The 18,506-nt window shown below is 39.8% G+C and overlaps 1 protein-coding gene, 1 non-coding gene and 1 pseudogene across 2 annotated transcripts; 2 read left to right on the forward strand and 1 right to left on the reverse strand.

Annotated features, from left to right (window-relative positions):
- Positions 1-2,861: 2,861 nt before the first annotated feature.
- Positions 2,862-12,074, reverse strand: LOC133737431 (uncharacterized). The gene is made up of 2 exons (XM_062164982.1): positions 12,070-12,074; positions 2,862-8,810 (listed from the first exon to the last, which is right to left on the reverse strand). The coding sequence occupies exons 1-2, from the start codon at positions 12,072-12,074 to the stop codon at positions 3,197-3,199; spliced, it is 5,619 nt and encodes a 1,872-aa protein (XP_062020966.1). The 3' UTR covers positions 2,862-3,196.
- LOC133741640 (small nucleolar RNA R71) lies at positions 8,109-8,215 on the forward strand. The gene has a single exon (XR_009862073.1). It is a non-coding gene; the product is annotated as a small nucleolar RNA R71 (small nucleolar RNA).
- Positions 12,075-12,867: 793 nt separating the features above from the next.
- LOC133737432 (glutamate receptor 2.2-like) overlaps positions 12,868-18,506 on the forward strand; it is a 65,802-nt pseudogene continuing 60,163 nt past the window's right edge.

Consider the following 18,506-nt stretch of genomic DNA (forward strand, 5'->3'; position numbering starts at 1 on the left):
GGTTGGTCACTCTATTTATAAAACATGGAAGGAGGCCCCTTTATGTAGGAGTTGCAAGTTTCAAGGGCACTCTTGCAATTAGGCCAAGCTTGTTTACTTGTTCTATTTGATTTTCTCTTCTTAGGCTGAATTCTTTGACTTGTAGATCCTTTACAGCTGATATAAAACATGCTAACAGCTCATATAAAACGTGTATAACTCAGCAAAGGATCCCCAAGAAGCCTCAAAACAATCTGCCAAGAGATAAGGAAGGTGACTTCCTTATCTGCCTCACTTAGGATTGCCTTTTTAGCCCTTCTTTTAACTCGGTTTCATTTCAGCTTTGAATGTGATTTTTAACAAGATAACAGCCTTGATGTTGATCTTTAAGAGTGTATAAAGATCTTCTAAAAATCCCCTCAACTTGCTGCCCAAAAGCAGCCTTGAAAAGCCTTCAAGATAAGGTCTGTCAGAAATTTCCAGATTTTCCTTATCTTCTGGTCAATTTTATGGGCTTGTACACCGACCTTGTAGCTATCTTTCTGAACGTTTCTTAGGCCTATAATGCCCTATGATATCATTTATTGACGTCCAAACAATATCCTTCCAAAAGACTTTCCAAGAAAGTCTCCAAAAGACAGCTCCAATATGCTTCATAGATAAGACTGAAGGTGGAAAGCTGATCAGGATGCCTACTTTGTGCAACGTTTCTGACTTGATCCTTGACTATTATGATCACTTGATTTGGCTTTATTGTAGTGAAATATCTGGTTTTCACATGTAGTCAAGAATTGCTGCCATGGTGCACTCAAAATATCTTCAAAATGGGGTCCAAATATAGAAGAAAATAAGGCAGATTCCAGTTTTCATATTTTGCTTCTCAGCAACTGTTTTGCACGAAGTTTTCCACAAGCTTCCCTTCTTGTTTCTGACCACATAAATGGTTGTCCTTCATCTTTTGCATCAGTATTATACATCTGAGCCTTAACTTGCCACAATTGAGCTCCTATTTTTCCATGGTTGATCCACAAACCTCCTAAGAAAATAACAAAGTTAGTTTGATCTTTTTAACGAAATAACTAAGCAAAAGTGTAAAGGATTAAACTATAAATTCGTCGCATTTTATGCTCCTATCAAATTCCCTCACACTTAGCTTTTGCTAGTCCCTTAGCAAAATCAAAACTAACAAGACTGAACAAAGACTTGACAAAAAGCAAGTAAATGACTCTACTGCTCCGAACTGTTGTCTCAGAGATATCAAACTCATGGCTTTCACGTTAAACACTTAATCACATAGATAATTCCAAGGTTAATAAACATGTGACACTCATATGACTAAGTAAGATATGGAGAACTTAAGTTATATAGTGAATGATAGCGTGATTCGAACAAGTCCAATCCAAACTCACAAGGCATACTCTCAATTTTTCTCTCAGAAACGGCTATGCTTAAAAGCTTCACACTCAAGTATATGCAAGAGAACAAATAGTAAGGCAACAAACAGCTTGTATATTTCATCAATAAAAGCATTTTGTGAAGAATTTTAAAGACCTCAAGAAATGATTAAGTGCACAAATGGACCTAAACCATAAGCTCGACTTTGTAACTGACTCCACTAACCAAAGGCTGCCCATCTCAAGGATCAAGTAAGGACTTGAAACGGGTTGTAATGGGGCTCAGCTAGGGTTTTCGAAATGAAGATTAAGGATACAAAAATCCTAAGGACCTAGCAGAGCATATATGGACCACCTTATGTCACCATTTTTATGGGTCAATTATCATTGTTTTGGACCCAACTTTCACTCTAACCAACATGAGAATGGACAAAGGCCTAATTTTCAACTTTGAGCCTTCTACAAATTTGAAAGTCCAAAACCACACTTCAACAACTTCCCAAGAGTTTTCTTTTTAATTTTTCTTCTCTTTTTGACATTTTTCTTTCTTTCCTTTTTTTTTTTTTTTTTTCTTTTTCTTCTTGGGTTTTCCCCACCCCACACTTGTCTTTCATCGTCACCCCTAAACATTATGTCATGCTCTACTAAGTCCCTAGCACAAGGGTAGAGATATCCTGTACTAAGCTCATGGTAGGGTAGTGAGGGTGATGAAACAAAGGTTTTCAACGTAGGCTCAAAGGGGTTCATTCTAAGGAGTCCCACGACGGGCACTATTGGGGACACATGCTTGTTTGGCTATGGTAGTTACCCTAATGCCTTCTATCCTATCCAAGATCAGGGCAATTTATGGCATACAAGTTTTGACAGTCACAAAAGTCGAGTTCTAGTATTCTCTAGTCCATTAAGATCTATGGCACATGATCCTTGGATTTTCAAAGAATGATGAGGTCTTGCAAATACAACCATTTAAATTCTGAATTTATCCTAGCATGCTTTATGAACCAAGTTACAATCCTATCTCAAATTTTCATACAAGTATCACAATGTCGATTAACCACAGAATTCAATTAAGTCCTATTTCAATTGTGAAAACCTTCAGCCATGAATTCAGAGACATGTTCATCCTCGACGTTAGGAGCATCCTAAGACTCAAAACAAAACAAAAACAAGAACAACACATAAAGTGACGCAACATACAAGAAAAAAAACATTTTGGACTTAGGGATATTCATCTTCTCCTTTCGGTAACTCCTTTGGAACATGACCAGGTGAAGAGAGGAACGATTTTGGCGGAGCTCAGCTCACTGGATTGACAGGGGACGAGACCCTTTGTCAGCACTTCTCATATCCAAACTAGACCTTAGACATCACATCCCATTGGATGCGCCTACGATGAAGAAGATATTTACCCAAAATTCATTTTGACTCTAATAATAAACAAACAAACAAACAAAAAGATTTTTAAATTTTCTGATTTTTCCGATTTTTTATTTTGTTTTTTCTTTTTATAATGACAAAAACTAACTACAAGCATTAATCCTTCCCCCCACACTTAAATCATACATTGTCCTCAATGTTAAACAAGTTAGAGCATGTAATGAACAATTATCATGTGAAAGGAATGATTAACTCAAGAAAACCTAAAAACAAAAACTAAAAATGCAAATAACATAGATACAATCAGAAAATAGTAATAGAGGAGATAGAGTTTAAGAGAGCAAATCTGCGTTGATGGCTCCTCCACAGCTACCGTTTGAAATGGGTTGCCTCCCATGCAGCGCTTAATGTTTAAAGTCTTTCAGCCTAGACTTGTACCAAGAATTTTACTTAATGGGAGGGGGTTCATGGAGGGGTACATCCTCCATTTCTTGCTCCACAAAGGACTCATAGTAAAGTTTGAGTCGATGGCCATTGACTTTGAATTTCATTCCGGTCTTTTCACTTTGAATTTCCACTGCACCATGATGGAATACATTAGTAACAAAAAATGGACCAATCCAACGTGAACGAAGCTTACCAGGAAATAATTTAAGGCGGGAATGGAAAAGAAGGACTTTTTGTCCAACAACAAAAGTCTTCCTCATTATCATCTTGTCATGAAATGCCTTGGTCTTCTCCTTGTATATCTTAGCACTCTCATAAGCTTCATTGCGGATTTCCTCAAGCTCATTCAATTGAAGTTTTCTATGCAAGCCGGCAACGTCCAAGTCCATGTTAAATTTCTTTATTGCCCACCATGCTCGATGTTCCAACTCCACGGGTAAGTGGCATGGCTTGCCATAGACAATTCGGAAGGGTGACATGCCAATGGGAGTTTTGAAGGCAGTCCTATAAGCCCATAAGGCGTCATCTAATCTCAAGCTCCAATCCTTCCTATTTGGTGCCACGGTCTTCTCCAAGATTTGCTTGATTTCACGATTGGACACTTCCGCTTGCCCACTTGTTTGAGGATGATATGGTGTAGACACTTTGTGGGTAATATTGTACTTCCGAAGAAGAGCTTCAAAGGTCCTGTTGCAAAAATGCGATCCTCCATCGCTGATTATGGCTCGTGGGGTCCCAAACCTAGAAAAGATGTTAGCTTTAAGGAAATCTGAAACCACTTTAGCATCGTTAGTCCGGGTGGCTTTTGCCTCCACCCATTTAGACACATAATCAACTGCAAGTAGAATGTAAAGAAAACCATATGAAGAAGGGAATGGACCCATGAAATCAATGCCCCAAATATCGAATATTTCAACACTTATAATTGGAGTTTGAGGCATTTGATCCCTTGGACCCAAGTTACCTGTACGTTGACATTTATCACATGTCTTGCAAAAGAGATAAGCATCCTTGAATAGTGTAGGCCAATAGAATCCACATTCAAGGACTTTCAAGGCAGTTCTTTTCACTCCAAAGTGTCCTCCACAAGCATAAGTATGGCAAAAGGTTAGTATAGAATGAAATTCAGATTCATGGACACACCTTCTTACCAATTGATCGGCACAAAACTTCCATAAATATGGCTCATCCCAAACGTATTGCCTTGCGGTTTTAATCAACTTATCCTTTTGAGCTCGAGTGAATTTGTCTGGAATTAGCTTGGTGGCCTTGTAATTTACGATGTCTGCGAACCATGGTTCCAAAGTACGATCGTTCATTTTTCCTTCTGATCCCAATTCTTGTACTTCAAACAATTGCTCATCCGGGAAGGTTTCCTTCAAAGGTAGTGCATCTTCTTCCTCCTTTGAACTATGCACAAGTCTACTCAAATGATCAGCCACCACATTCTCACATCCTTTCTTGTCTTTGATCTCCAAGTCGAACTCTTGAAGGAGGAGAATCCATCTAATTAATCGAGGCTTTGCTTCCTTCTTTGTAAGTAGGTACCTAAGGGCTGCATGATCAGAGAAAACAATAACTTTAGTGCCCAAAAGATATGAACGAAATTTTTCTAAAGCAAAAACAACAGCTAATAATTCTTTTTCTGTGGTGGAGTAGTTGAGCTGGGCATCGTTCAGTGTCCTTGACTCATAGTAAATAACATGAGGGATCTTTTCAACCCTTTGCCCAAAAACAGCTCCTACGGCATAATCAGATGCATCACACATGAGCTCAAAAGGAAGATTCCAATCTGGTGGCGTGATAATAGGGGCCTCGGTCAACATCTTCTTTAGCTTTTCAAATGCCTCCATGCACTCCTTATCGAAGACAAAAGGTACATCTTTTTGAAGTAGTCGACATAAAGGTCTTGTGATCTTTGAATGATCCTTGATGAAGCGTCGATAGAAACCTGCATGGCCAAGAAAAGACCGCACCTCCTTCACAGATGTGGGAGGTGGTAAAGAACGTACAAGATCTATCTTTGCTTTGTCTACTTCTATCCCTTTAGCAGATATAATATGACCCAAAACTATACCTTGTTGTACCATAAAATGACATTTTTCCCAGTTTAAAACAAGGTTAGTTTTTTGACATCTTTTAAGAACTAAAGATAGATTAAATAGACAAGAATTAAAAGAGTCACCGTGGAGAGAAAAATCGTCCATGAAGACCTCGATGATCTTTTCAACCATATCAGAAAATATGCTCATCATGCACCTTTGGAATGTTGCAGGGGCATTGCATAGGCCAAAAGGCATCCTCCGGTAAGCGAATGTCCCAAAAGGACATGTGAAAGTTGTCTTTTCCTGATCTTCCGGATGAATGGCAATTTGATTGTAACCGGAGTATCCATCCAAGAAACAATAATATGCATGACCTGCAAGTCTTTCCAACATTTGATCAATAAAAGGTAAAGGAAAATGGTCCTTACGTGTAGTAGTGTTGAGTTTGCGGTAATCAATGCAAACTCTCCAACCGGTTTGAACTCGGGTAGGAATCAACTCATTGTCTTCGTTCTTCACAACTGTGATGCCAGAACGTTTAGGTACAACTTGGACTGGACTCACCCATTGGCTATCAGAGATGGGATAAATGATGCCCACATCAAGGAGTTTAAGGACCTCCTTCTTTACTACCTCCATCATAGGTGGGTTGAGACGTCTTTGAGCCTCTCTTGATGGTTTGGTGCCTTCTTCTAAGAGAATTCGGTGCATACACATGGAAGGGCTTATTCCTTTTATATCCACTATACTCCATGCAATTGCTGACTTGTGTTCCCTTAGAACTCTCACCAATTTTTCTTCCTCAATCACAGAAAGGTTGGCTGCAATGATGACGGGTAATGTCTCATTCTCTCCCAAGAAAACATACTTTAAGTGTTCGGGCAATGGTTTGAGTTCTAATTTGGGTGCCTGAACAATAGAAGGAACAAGTTTTTCATCAGTTAGTGGAAGGTGAATGAATTTAGAACTAAACTTAGCTGGGATATAGGGTGGAGCATCAAGGATAGCAGCTAATTCCCGCAATTCTTCGTTGAAAACCATGGAAGATGAAGCAGCAACTTTTATGGCAGACGGCAAATAATCGATCGCTGCATTCCCTACGGTCGATTGCTGCTGGGAGTTTAAACCGATTTCCAATGTTTTCTTGAGTGGGTCTTCCCCCACACTTGCATCAAAGGTGTCCTGCACTAAAAATTCAAGAGTATCAATAGAAAAACAGGAATGAACGTCACAAGGGTACCTCATAGCTTCAAAGATATTGAAGCTTATAACATCTCCATCGAATTCCATTGTTAAGGTTCCTTCGAAGACATCTATCTTTGTGCGAGCGGTTCTTAAGAATGGCCGGCCAAGAATAAGAGGTAGGTCATAAGGCACAGGCTCGGGCTCCATGTCAAGTACAAAGAAATCCGCGGGAAATATCAAATGATTAACTTGGACGAGCATATCCTCCACAAGTCCCTTAGGAAGAACTATTGAGCGATCCGCTAATTGGATAGTTATTGGTGTAGGCTTGAGTTCACCTAGGTTCAAAGACTCATAAACAGAAAAAGGCATTAGATTAATTGAAGCACCCAAGTCTAATAAAGCCTTACCGAACCTTTTATCCCCAATTGTGCAAGGGATTGTAAACCTCCCGGCGTCCTTCAATTTTGGAGGTAACTTTCTTAGGAGCACAGCGGACACTTCTTCACTTAAAGCAATGGTTTCCTTCTCCTTGTACTTCCTTTTATTGGTACAAAGCTCCTTGAGAAATTTGGCGTATCGTGGTATTTGGTTTATAGCATCCAAGAGAGGAATGTTAACTTGGACTTTACGGAAAGTTTCCAAGACATCCTTCTCTTCTTGATCTTTCTTAGAGCTCATGAACCTGTGAGGAAAAGGAATACATGAAGTAACCAACTTAGGAGGAGTAGGATCTTTTACCTTTGGAGGAGAAAAAGCATGAACATTCTGATCAGCCCCAAAATGATTGATTTTCTCTTCCTCCATATTTCTTTGCTCCTCCTTTTTTTCTTGACCTTTCATGGGTGCCCTTTGATGCGCAGAAGCTTTTTCCAATTGTGTACCACTCCTTAAAGTGATTGCATTGAGCTCAGCCATACGTCCATCCTTAGGATTTTGAATTGTTGTGCTAGGGAGGGTGCCAGGAAGTCTAGTGTGCATGTCTGTTGCAAGTTGCCCAACCTGCCTTTCCAAGTTCTTGATAGATTGACCATGCTCCTTGAGTTGAGATCTTGTTTCTTGGATGAAGACATTGGTGTTTATGGTCATCTCCTTGACTAGTTCTTCCAAAGACTTGCTTGAGGTTTGTTGAGGGGGAGCTTGTTGATAGATTTGCTGCCTAGCCCCTTGTTGGAATCCAGGTGGTCCATTGTAGACACCTTGGGTGGGTCGAACCACGTTGTCATTGCCGCTCCAACAGAAGTTAGGGTGATCCTTCCATCCCGGATTGTACGTGTTCGAGTAAGGGTCGTATTTAGGCCTTTGTTGCCCCATATAATTCACCTGTTCTTCAGACAAAGAAGACAAAGGACATTTATCAGTAGTATGATCAGAATAGGAACAAATAGAACATACCTGAGGTGTTGCCTTAATGCCATTGCCCAAGGCATTCATTAGCATGTCGAGTTTTCTTTCCACTGCCACCATTTGGTTCCTTGAATCAACTTCATACACTCCACGTCCTCTTATACGTTTATCTCTTGTGTAGAATTGTCTATTGTTGTCGGCCAAATCATCAATCAGATTATATGCTTCTTGACCTGTTTTATTCATGAAAGTACCTCCACATGCAGAATCAACGCTGCCCCTATTAGTTATGTCCAATCCATCATAGAAAAATTGGACAAGGTCATTCAGACTGAAGTTGTGATGGGGACACTTCCTCTGCAACTCTTGAAATTCCTCCCATGCTTCATATAGTGTATCTCCATCCTTTTGAGTGAAGTTCTGAATCTCCCTCCTTAATCGTTTGGTCAATTGAGCGGGGAAGTATTGTTTCAAAAACTTCTTCACCATTTCATCCCAAGTTGTGATGATACCTGCAGGTAACGAGTATAACCAACGTTTTGCATCATCTTTTAAAGAAAAGGGAAATAGAAGTAACCTGAGTCCTTCTGGTTGGATGTTCTGAATGGTTTGCAGCTTGCAAATATCCAAGAATTCTCTAATGTGAACATTAGGATCCTCAGATGGCGTGCCCGAGTACTTAGGCAACGAGTTAAGGAGCTGCACAGGAATGGAGAAGGCCTGATTGCCCGGTGGTGTGTAAGCTATGCATGAGGGGGACTCCGAAGCTGTAGGAACAAAAGCATCCTTCAATGGCTTTGGTTCAACCATGGTGAGGATTGGGGGTTCCTCTTCGTCCTCGTGAATTGAACGTGCAGGTGAGTTTGGTGGAGTTTTCCCGTGCTCCTCCCCTTGTGAGGAAGTAGAACCCGCCGTTGTGTCGTCAATTGGCAAACTAGTGTCCTTCGTTTGCTTTCTATTCGACTTGTAAGTGCGTTCTATTTCTGAATCCAAGGGGGTAAGATTGCCTTGTGCAGTGCTACGAGTAAGCATACACCTGAAAACACAAACAAAGAAAAACTAAGTAAGAAACTAACACAAAAATCAAATTAGACAAACTAGTAGAAGCAATTAGAATAAAAGTAATCCCCGGCAACGGCGCCAAAAATTGATAGCTCTTTTTAAAGCTATTGATTTTCCTTATTCTCCTGCAAATATGTCGATTGTAATATAGGGAAATAAGGGTCTCCCGCAGAGGATTAAGATAAACTAAAGGCTTCAACAAAAGTCACAAAAACGTGACTGCAGCTCCTACTGAACCGCAGTAGAAAAACAAACTAAAAACCTAACTAAAACAACCCAGAAAAATACGAAAATTTACAGAGATATACTAGACACGTAAAGAGTCTAGCACACAAAATTTGGTGAATTTTGGAGTTGATTTGCTATGGAAATAAAATACAGAAAAACAGAGAACAGAAAGAAAAATGAAATTGAAGCAGATTTGAAGTTGGTTGAGATCAAGATAATGAAACTAGCTAGGAAGGAAGTATCCACCCCCAACAATAACACACAACACACTTTGTCCAATTTATCACCAATTAACTTAGTTGAAGATACTCAGATTGGCTCGGTACGCTTGAACACAACCTATTACTCTTTCTTACCTTGTACGCTAGGCAGGAAGTGCTCTACACCTAGACTATTCCCAAGCAATGCAACCTAAAGGTACGTTTATTAGATTAAACATGCAGAGATCATTAAGTTTGAAAAGAGTTTGAGCAATCACTAGGCATCCCAAATAACTTAGAGCCTTGCTAAACCTAGGATTTTGTTTACTTGCTAGTGAAAACTACCAATTACTTCTCTAGATAATTTGAGGAATCCAACTATTGATCCAGGCATCAAACCATCAAAGTATTAGAACCCTAGCATGCATACTAAGTAGTCCTCCAAAGCATACAAACATAGAATTCATCAATGAGAAATTGGTAAACAAAACCTCAACTTTATTAATTGAAAACAAACCGAAAATCAAAGCATGTTATGGATCATGTCTAGGGGCTTCAACAGCTCCCTAGCTACTGGAAATTTAGTTACACATAATTGGAATCAAAAACACAAAGGAGTTCATGAGAAAGGAAGACAACAAAAATCAGAAATTGGGAAAAATACGATCAATGATCGATCTTTGAGAAACAGTGATCGATCGTCTCTGGTGTGATTTTGCAGTCTTGCTTCTTCTTCTTCTTCTTCTTCTTTGGTGTGTCTCTGGTTCTTTTTTATGTGATATGGTCTGTATGTGGTTGGTCACTCTATTTATAAAACATGGAAGGAGGCCCCTTTATGTAGGAGTTGCAAGTTTCAAGGGCACTCTTGCAATTAGGCCAAGCTTGTTTACTTGTTCTATTTGATTTTCTCTTCTTAGGCTGAATTCTTTGACTTGTAGATCCTTTACAGCTGATATAAAACATGCTAACAGCTCATATAAAACGTGTATAACTCAGCAAAGGATCCCCAAGAAGCCTCAAAACAATCTGCCAAGAGATAAGGAAGGTGACTTCCTTATCTGCCTCACTTAGGATTGCCTTTTTAGCCCTTCTTTTAACTCGGTTTCATTTCAGCTTTGAATGTGATTTTTAACAAGATAACAGCCTTGATGTTGATCTTTAAGAGTGTATAAAGATCTTCTAAAAATCCCCTCAACTTGCTGCCCAAAAGCAGCCTTGAAAAGCCTTCAAGATAAGGTCTGTCAGAAATTTCCAGATTTTCCTTATCTTCTGGTCAATTTTATGGGCTTGTACACCGACCTTGTAGCTATCTTTCTGAACGTTTCTTAGGCCTATAATGCCCTATGATATCATTTATTGACGTCCAAACAATATCCTTCCAAAAGACTTTCCAAGAAAGTCTCCAAAAGACAGCTCCAATATGCTTCATAGATAAGACTGAAGGTGGAAAGCTGATCAGGATGCCTACTTTGTGCAACGTTTCTGACTTGATCCTTGACTATTATGATCACTTGATTTGGCTTTATTGTAGTGAAATATCTGGTTTTCACATGTAGTCAAGAATTGCTGCCATGGTGCACTCAAAATATCTTCAAAATGGGGTCCAAATATAGAAGAAAATAAGGCAGATTCCAGTTTTCATATTTTGCTTCTCAGCAACTGTTTTGCACGAAGTTTTCCACAAGCTTCCCTTCTTGTTTCTGACCACATAAATGGTTGTCCTTCATCTTTTGCATCAGTATTATACATCTGAGCCTTAACTTGCCACAATTGAGCTCCTATTTTTCCATGGTTGATCCACAAACCTCCTAAGAAAATAACAAAGTTAGTTTGATCTTTTTAACGAAATAACTAAGCAAAAGTGTAAAGGATTAAACTATAAATTCGTCGCATTTTATGCTCCTATCATCAACCTTGGGCGAAGCTGTACCCCAATACAAATAGTAAACTTATTTTTGGTCGCAGGTGTCCCGCCCCGAATTTTGAATACAGAAATTGAAATCCTAAACACGATAACTTAACAAGCACAAGCAAACACCTAGAAAAAATTTCATTTAAATTAAGCAACTAAACAAACTGAGCTCACAATGTCAATACTGACTCGTTCTTTAGAGTCACACATTATATTACCGAGAGTTTACAAATTAAACTGAATAACAATTCAATAAGTAAACGCACCCACCACACTCACTACACAGCGAAAGACTAAAACCAAAGTACCCTTCGACGTCCACGCTACCGAACGTACACCTCAGCTTCGGCGACTATCGCTCGATATTCTAACCTGCACAATTACCCCTACACCGTGGAATAGTGCACCCGGTTGAAACGACAAACCCGGTAAGCTTTTGCAAGCTCGTGTGAGTAAACTTAAATAACACCAAAAACACACTTCCGACTCAAGGACAATAAATCCTACAATAATTAATTCCAACATCAGAATCCTTTTCTTTTTAAGGAACACACAGGTCACTACCATGACAAATCAAATCATTCTAAATGAAAACCGGTAATCCCTGCATAGAAAATTAGTTCAAGAGATCACCGAGAAGCACACAATCCAAATAGAAATGATAGTAATCCCTGCATAGAGTTTAGTTCATGAAATTATATTAAAACAAACAATTCAAAAGGCAGTAATCCCTACATATAACTTAGTTCAGGACATTACATTAAAATCAAACCATTCAAATAAAACCGAAATCAATAATAAAATCAAAACAATTTAAATAAAGCAGAAATCATCCTTTCAACTCCATTAAAACGATCCCACAATGACTCTTTTTCAAAACTCGACAACCTTACCTCATAAGGGTAACATATATCACTAAAGTGACAAAATCATATTATTTTCAACTCACAATTTAATATGAAATTCAAGTCCCTCCTTGGCCAATAAAAGAAAGAAACCACTTGAAACTCTCTTTTAAAAACGTCTATTCATGAGTTGCAAGTAACCTGCTTGTTACCCACCTTATTTTATTTTATTATTATTTTTTTATTTTTGTATGTTTGGTCGGAGCCTTCTAGTTGTTTTGAAAGGTATAAGGTGCTTTCTATAAATTTAAAAAAAAAATGAATGAGCATAATAAACTGAAAAGACAGCATATTTTCGATTTACTCGACTGAAATCGCAGTTGACCTTCGTATAGTTCCATAGACTATTTATGTCTTTATGTTTCTCTTAGTTTTGCACGTACAGCTGGTCCGATGACCAAGTCTTACAAAGTGTCTGGACCTTAAAATTGGAATTCTTTTAAAGTATATTTTTCATTAGTTTAGTTAGTTATAAAAATGCCACTGTGTCTGCTCTAAGATAGAATTGACCACAAATCATGCTGATACATGCTTATATAATATGCTGCGTATGAGTACCACAAAGTCGAACACTTTCAGTTTTGTTTACTTCAAATTGTTTTATATGCCTCTGATCACACTTAACCAAGCATAATAGTTGTATGCCATTTCTGTCTTTGATTATTCCAAAGGCTGCGTATCTAATGAGATGGAGATTGACCAAATACGTCACTTATTCTTCTGCACATCTCCATCTCCATATATATCTTCGGTAATTTGATTGGACTGAGTACAACATTTTCAAATATGATCAGAAAGAACTCCACCAACCTTGTTCTTTCTGTCATTTTCTTGTTCCTTTCTTCATGGATTTGCTTGGCCATTGCACAAAACAAGGCCAGTATCCCAGTTAATATTGTGGGTGTTGTTCTTAACCTTAATAGACAATATGGAAAGATTTGGTTGAGCTGCATCAAAATTGCCCTCTCAGATTTCTACGCTTCTCATGCTCACTACAAGACTAGGCTGGTCTTGAACATTCGGAACTCCAAGGAAAATGTTGTTGGCGTAGCTGCTGCAGGTTCTCCTCCCTATCATTGGAATTTTCTATATAATTCGTTACAATTGTTCTGGTTAGTAAGCATCTGCATGCTGTCATGATTTTGAATGATAGGTGCATTTTATTCTTCTTGAAACACAGCCTAAATGAATTTTCCTCTACATACAAAATTGAATTACTGTTTAAATAATTTTGGTTAATTTCTTGCTCGTTGGTAGAGCTTTTTACTCCATAGTGCATACTAAAAAATCTTGTCAGTTTAGTTATGTCTGTATGTATATACTGTCCAGGATCATGAAGGTTTAAAATACTAGCTCCCGTGTATGTTTAAATGACACGTTTCTTCGGCAAATAATATGCTATGCGATGATTCAAATTCAACTGATATCTTTGATACATAGTTGCAATGGTTTCACGTGAAAACACAGCAGTCTTGGTCACATTTGGGAATGTGTATTTGTTGAAAGACTATATCAATATGATTTGCTATACTATGATTCAAATGAAATTTTGATCTATGTTCTGATTGGCCCATCACTCCCATGTTCCTAATTATCATATGCTTTATACATTTCATTTTCATACAGATATTAGGAAGCATATATATATGAGCAAAATGTTAATCTTGTTTAAGTATATTGGTATTGAGAGAGATTGATGAGAGAAGTGTATTTCATTATAGAGAATAGGAGCCCTATATATAGGGATTACAAAGTGCATAATCTAAGAGTACAATGATTCCTTATCTAACTTGGAGTAGGAAACCTCTCCTATTACAGCTATAGAACTTATCCTAGTTTGACTAGGCACACTAAGTGTCAATATCCTTCAACACTCCCCCTTGTGCCGCTCAAACTTGGTGGTGACGCTTCATCCGTTGCCTCGTTAAAAACCTTGCTCAAGTGAAAAACCCTGTGTGATAAAAATGAACTCGAGGAGGAGAAAAGAGTGCAACACGTCCTTGATCCTTCGAGACTGAGTAACTCCCCCTGATGTCGAAATCTCCCCCTGATTGCTACAATCATGGGAGTTCGGATAACCTTCTTAATCCGATACTCTTCACATGTTTCTCGAAGGTGGATTTAGGTAACGACTTAGTGAATAAGTCCGCTACATTATCCTCTGATCGGATTTGATTCACTTCAATCTTTAGAAGTGATTGTTGTTGCTGATTATAAAAGAACTTAGGCGATATATGCTTGGTGTTGTCGCCCTTGATGAAACCTAACTTCATTTGTTCAATACAAGCTGCATTATCCTCATAAATGCATGTAGGTTCATCTGTGGTAGACTTCAAACCACAACTTCCTTGAATGTGTCTAATTATAGACCTTAGCCATATACATTCACGTACGGCTTCATGTAGAGCAATAATCTCTGCATGATTCGAGGAAGTAGCAACAAGGGTCTGTTTTGTAGACCTCCAAGATATCGCGATGCTTCCCATGGTAAAGACATAACCCGTTTGGGAGCGACCTTTGTGAGGGTCAGAGAGGTACCCTGCATCAGCAAAACCCATCAAGACATCATTGTTGTTTTGATGGAGGGGGGATAGGGTGAGGCCGGCCACCCTTGATGGTGGTGGCGGCGTTGGCAGCAACATGGCCGGCCACTATGTTGTGGTGGACGGCGGCTTCATGCCTAATGGGGTCCGATCCCATTCTTCCGTCATTCCTTTTCTCTCTGTAGGGATAAAATAGGCCCATATCAATCGTACCTCCTGGGTATCGAAAGATTGTCTTTTCACCAATCCAATGGCGGCGTGTTGGCGCAGAGCTATGTCGAGCTAACAAGTTCACTGCGAATGAGATATCCGGTCTTGTGCACTGAGCTAAGTACAATAATGCGCCTATTGCACTTAAATAGGGCACTTCGGCCTCTAATGCTTCTTCGTCCTCATCCTTTGGACGAAACGGATCTTTTCCGGGCTCAAGACTACGACCGATCATGGGAGTACTCACAGGCTTTGCTTTATCTTCATTAAAGCGCCTTAGAATTTTCTGAGTATATGCAGACTGATGGATCAAAATCCCATCACTACGGTGCTCGAGTTCTAAACCGAGACAAAACCGTGTCTTCCCAAGATCTTTCATCTCAAATTCGGATTTCAAGTATTTAGCAGTTTCCTTCAACTCATCTAGAGTTCCAATTAGGTTCATGTCATCGACATAAACTGCTATGATTGCAAATCCGGAACTTGTTCTTTTAATGAACACGCATGGGCATATTTCATTGTTAATATATCCCTTCCCAATCAAGTAGTCACTTAGACGGTTATACCACATCCGTCCAGATTGTTTTAATCCATATAGTGAGCGTTTTAATCTTATTGAAAACGCGCTCCGTGGTTTAGAGCCACTTGATTTGGGTAATTGAAGTCCGTCTGGAACCTTCATATATATCTCTGAATCTAGATCCCCATAGAGATATGCTGTAACCACATCCATAAGCTGCATGTCAAGTTTTTCGGAAACTACCAAACTGACAAGGTAGCGGAACGTTATAACGTCCATTACGGGAGAATATGTCTCCTCGTAGTCGATTCCAGGGCGTTGTGAGAAACCTTGCGCCACAAGGCGGGCTTTATATCTTACCACCTCATTTTTCTCATTACGCTTTCTAACAAAGACCCATTTATGGCCAACAGGCTTTATACTTGGGGGTGTCTGCGTTACAGGCCCAAATACCTGTCTCTTTGTTAGTGAATCCAATTCAACCTGGATCGCATCTTTCCATTTAGGCCAATCTGCTCTTCGTTGACATTCTTCAACAGAGCGAGGTTCGATATCATCATATTCTATAATCCCTTTCGCAATATGATATGCAAATGCATCATCAATCGCCATAGAATTTCTATCCATCATCTCATGTACACTAGTGTAATTTATGGAGATCTCTCTATTCTCTGGAGTTGGTTCTGACATTGGAGCGTCCCCCAATGATGTCTCTTGGACATAACCATAATCCGGAATATTCTCATGAGATGGATTATTTATATCGATGATTAATGGATTATTCTGTGCCAAACTCGCTTTCTTTCTTGGGCGAGAATCCATCGAACCTATGGGCCTCCCGCGCTTCCTGGCAGGAGCCGTGGGCCTAGCCATAACGTCACCATCATTGAGAGATGGGACGTTGGCGCCATGCTCATGCATTCTTGAGTTGGCGTCATGTCCTCTACTTTTAGGGACATCAATCCTTGCAGGCACGTTTGCAGCAGGTATGTGTGATCTCGTCACTTTAGCGATATCAGAAAACGCATCAGGCATCGATTCTGCTACATTCTGAAGATCGAGAATTCTCCGCACTTCAATTTCTGACTGTGCGGTTCGGGGATCAAGATGAGACAGAGTGGGGACAGACCACGACAATTCCGGTCGTTCCTGTTGAACATTGATGTTCTTATCTCCCCCTAACGACGGGAAGACTGTCTCATCGAAGTGACAATCCGCAAATCTTGCGGTAAAGAGATCGCCTGTCAAGGGTTCTATGTAGCGGATAATCGTTGGAGAATCATAACCAACGTAAACGCCTAATCGTCGTTGAGGACCCATTTTGGTGCGCTGTGGAGGCGCAATTGGCACATAAACTACGCACCCAAATATGCGTAAGTGTGAGACATTGGTCTCATACCCAGTCACCATCTGGGACGCAGAAAAGGGTTGAGTGGCAGTAGGCCTCAGACGAATAAGCACAGCTGCATGCAATATTGCATAGCCCCAAGCAGAAATAGGGAGATTGGTGCGCATCACTAATGCTCGAGCAACCATTTGTAGTCGTTTAATGGTGGCTTCTGCGAGACCATTTTGGGTATGAACATGAGGAACAGGATGTTCAACATCAATCCCAATGGACATGCAATAATCATCAAAAACCTTTGATGTAAACTCTCCAGCATTGTCTAATCTTATAGACTTAATAGGATGATCAGGGTGGTGAGCCCTTAACTTAATTATTTGTGCTAGGAGTTTAGCAAATGCAGCGTTCCTTGTGGACAATAACATGACATGTGACCAGCGTGTCGATGCATCAACCAATACCATAAAATATCGAAATGGTCCGCATGATGGTTGAATAGGTCCACAAATATCACCTTGGATTCTTTGCAAGAATGGTATATTTTCTTTGGTGTCCTTTGCATAGGATGGTCTCGATCCTAACTTTGCTAAAGAGCAGGCTTTGCAGAACGAATGATGGCCTTTATAAACAACCAATGAGGATTTTGGTTGAGCCACAAAGGCACAAGTGACTTTAGAAGTAAAAGTTGGAGACAAAGGAGCCTTGGTGGCGTCAATGCCACCCTGAGGCCGCAGGGGGAAGGCGGCGCCGGCCAAGGATGGTCGGATTTGGGGGTGAACGGCGCCGTGAGGCGCAGGGGCTCCTTCGGTGTCCAAAAACCGAGTTTTACTTCTTTTCGTTCTGAAAAAGGGATGTCCGTGTGAAGTCTTTAATATACGGATCATCATGTCACGACCTGGGTGTCCCAAACGGTCGTGCCAAAGCCTATATGTGTCGGAATCCCATAAATCATCTCTCATGACATGGTTGGATTCAATGACTCGAATAGTGGTTGCATACAACCCACTAGAGCGACACATAAGTTTCTCTAATACTCGGTTATTTCCGTAGTCATTAGAGGTGATGCAAAGGAACTCTTGTCCATTCTCACAATGCGTTTCCGCATGAAAACCATTGGCTCTTACATCTTGTAAGTAATAAAGTTCGAGAAGTATGTCCATGACATGAGATCAAATAAATCGATACTTTATTAATAATAGCCAATGATTACATCAAAGTTTCTTGACCAAAATCTAATCCAATATAAAAATCAAACCGTAGACAAACCGTAGTCACTCAATCCTTTCGGTAATTTCAATTTAGTTGTGACCAGGTAAGGTAAGGCGAGATTTTGGTGGAGCGTTGCTCACTTTTAAAACCGTTCTCTCAGATCAAACCTTGCCTAGACATCACAAGTACTCTTGAGTACGCCTAGAGGGAAAGAGTTAATACAATAAGTCATTTTATTGATTTAAGGCATAATAGCCATTACATAATTCTTGGAAAAATAAAAGACTATAAATAAAAATCTGCGGCATTTTGTCTTCATCGCCAGATTTAAAGTCTTTGTGAACTCGAAGTCTTGATCACCATGATGCGACTACCTCCGTAGGTACATTGCAAATTCAGGTCCATTGATCAGACGTTCCATATCAGAAATAGACACCATAAAGAGGATTCTCCCTTGATTGAGGCGCATTGGCGCAATATGCATAGTCCTTAGGACTGGTGGCGTTGGAAAGTGGTGCCCATGGCCAACGTTGGCTCCATGGTTTCCAACCCTATTTCCCTCAAAATCACGCCTCCTACGGTCGTGAGATTGTCGCCT

The sequence above is a fragment of the Rosa rugosa genome, chromosome 3 (genome assembly GCF_958449725.1).
Source record: "Rosa rugosa chromosome 3, drRosRugo1.1, whole genome shotgun sequence".
In the NCBI taxonomy this organism is placed as follows: Eukaryota; Viridiplantae; Streptophyta; class Magnoliopsida; order Rosales; family Rosaceae; genus Rosa; species Rosa rugosa.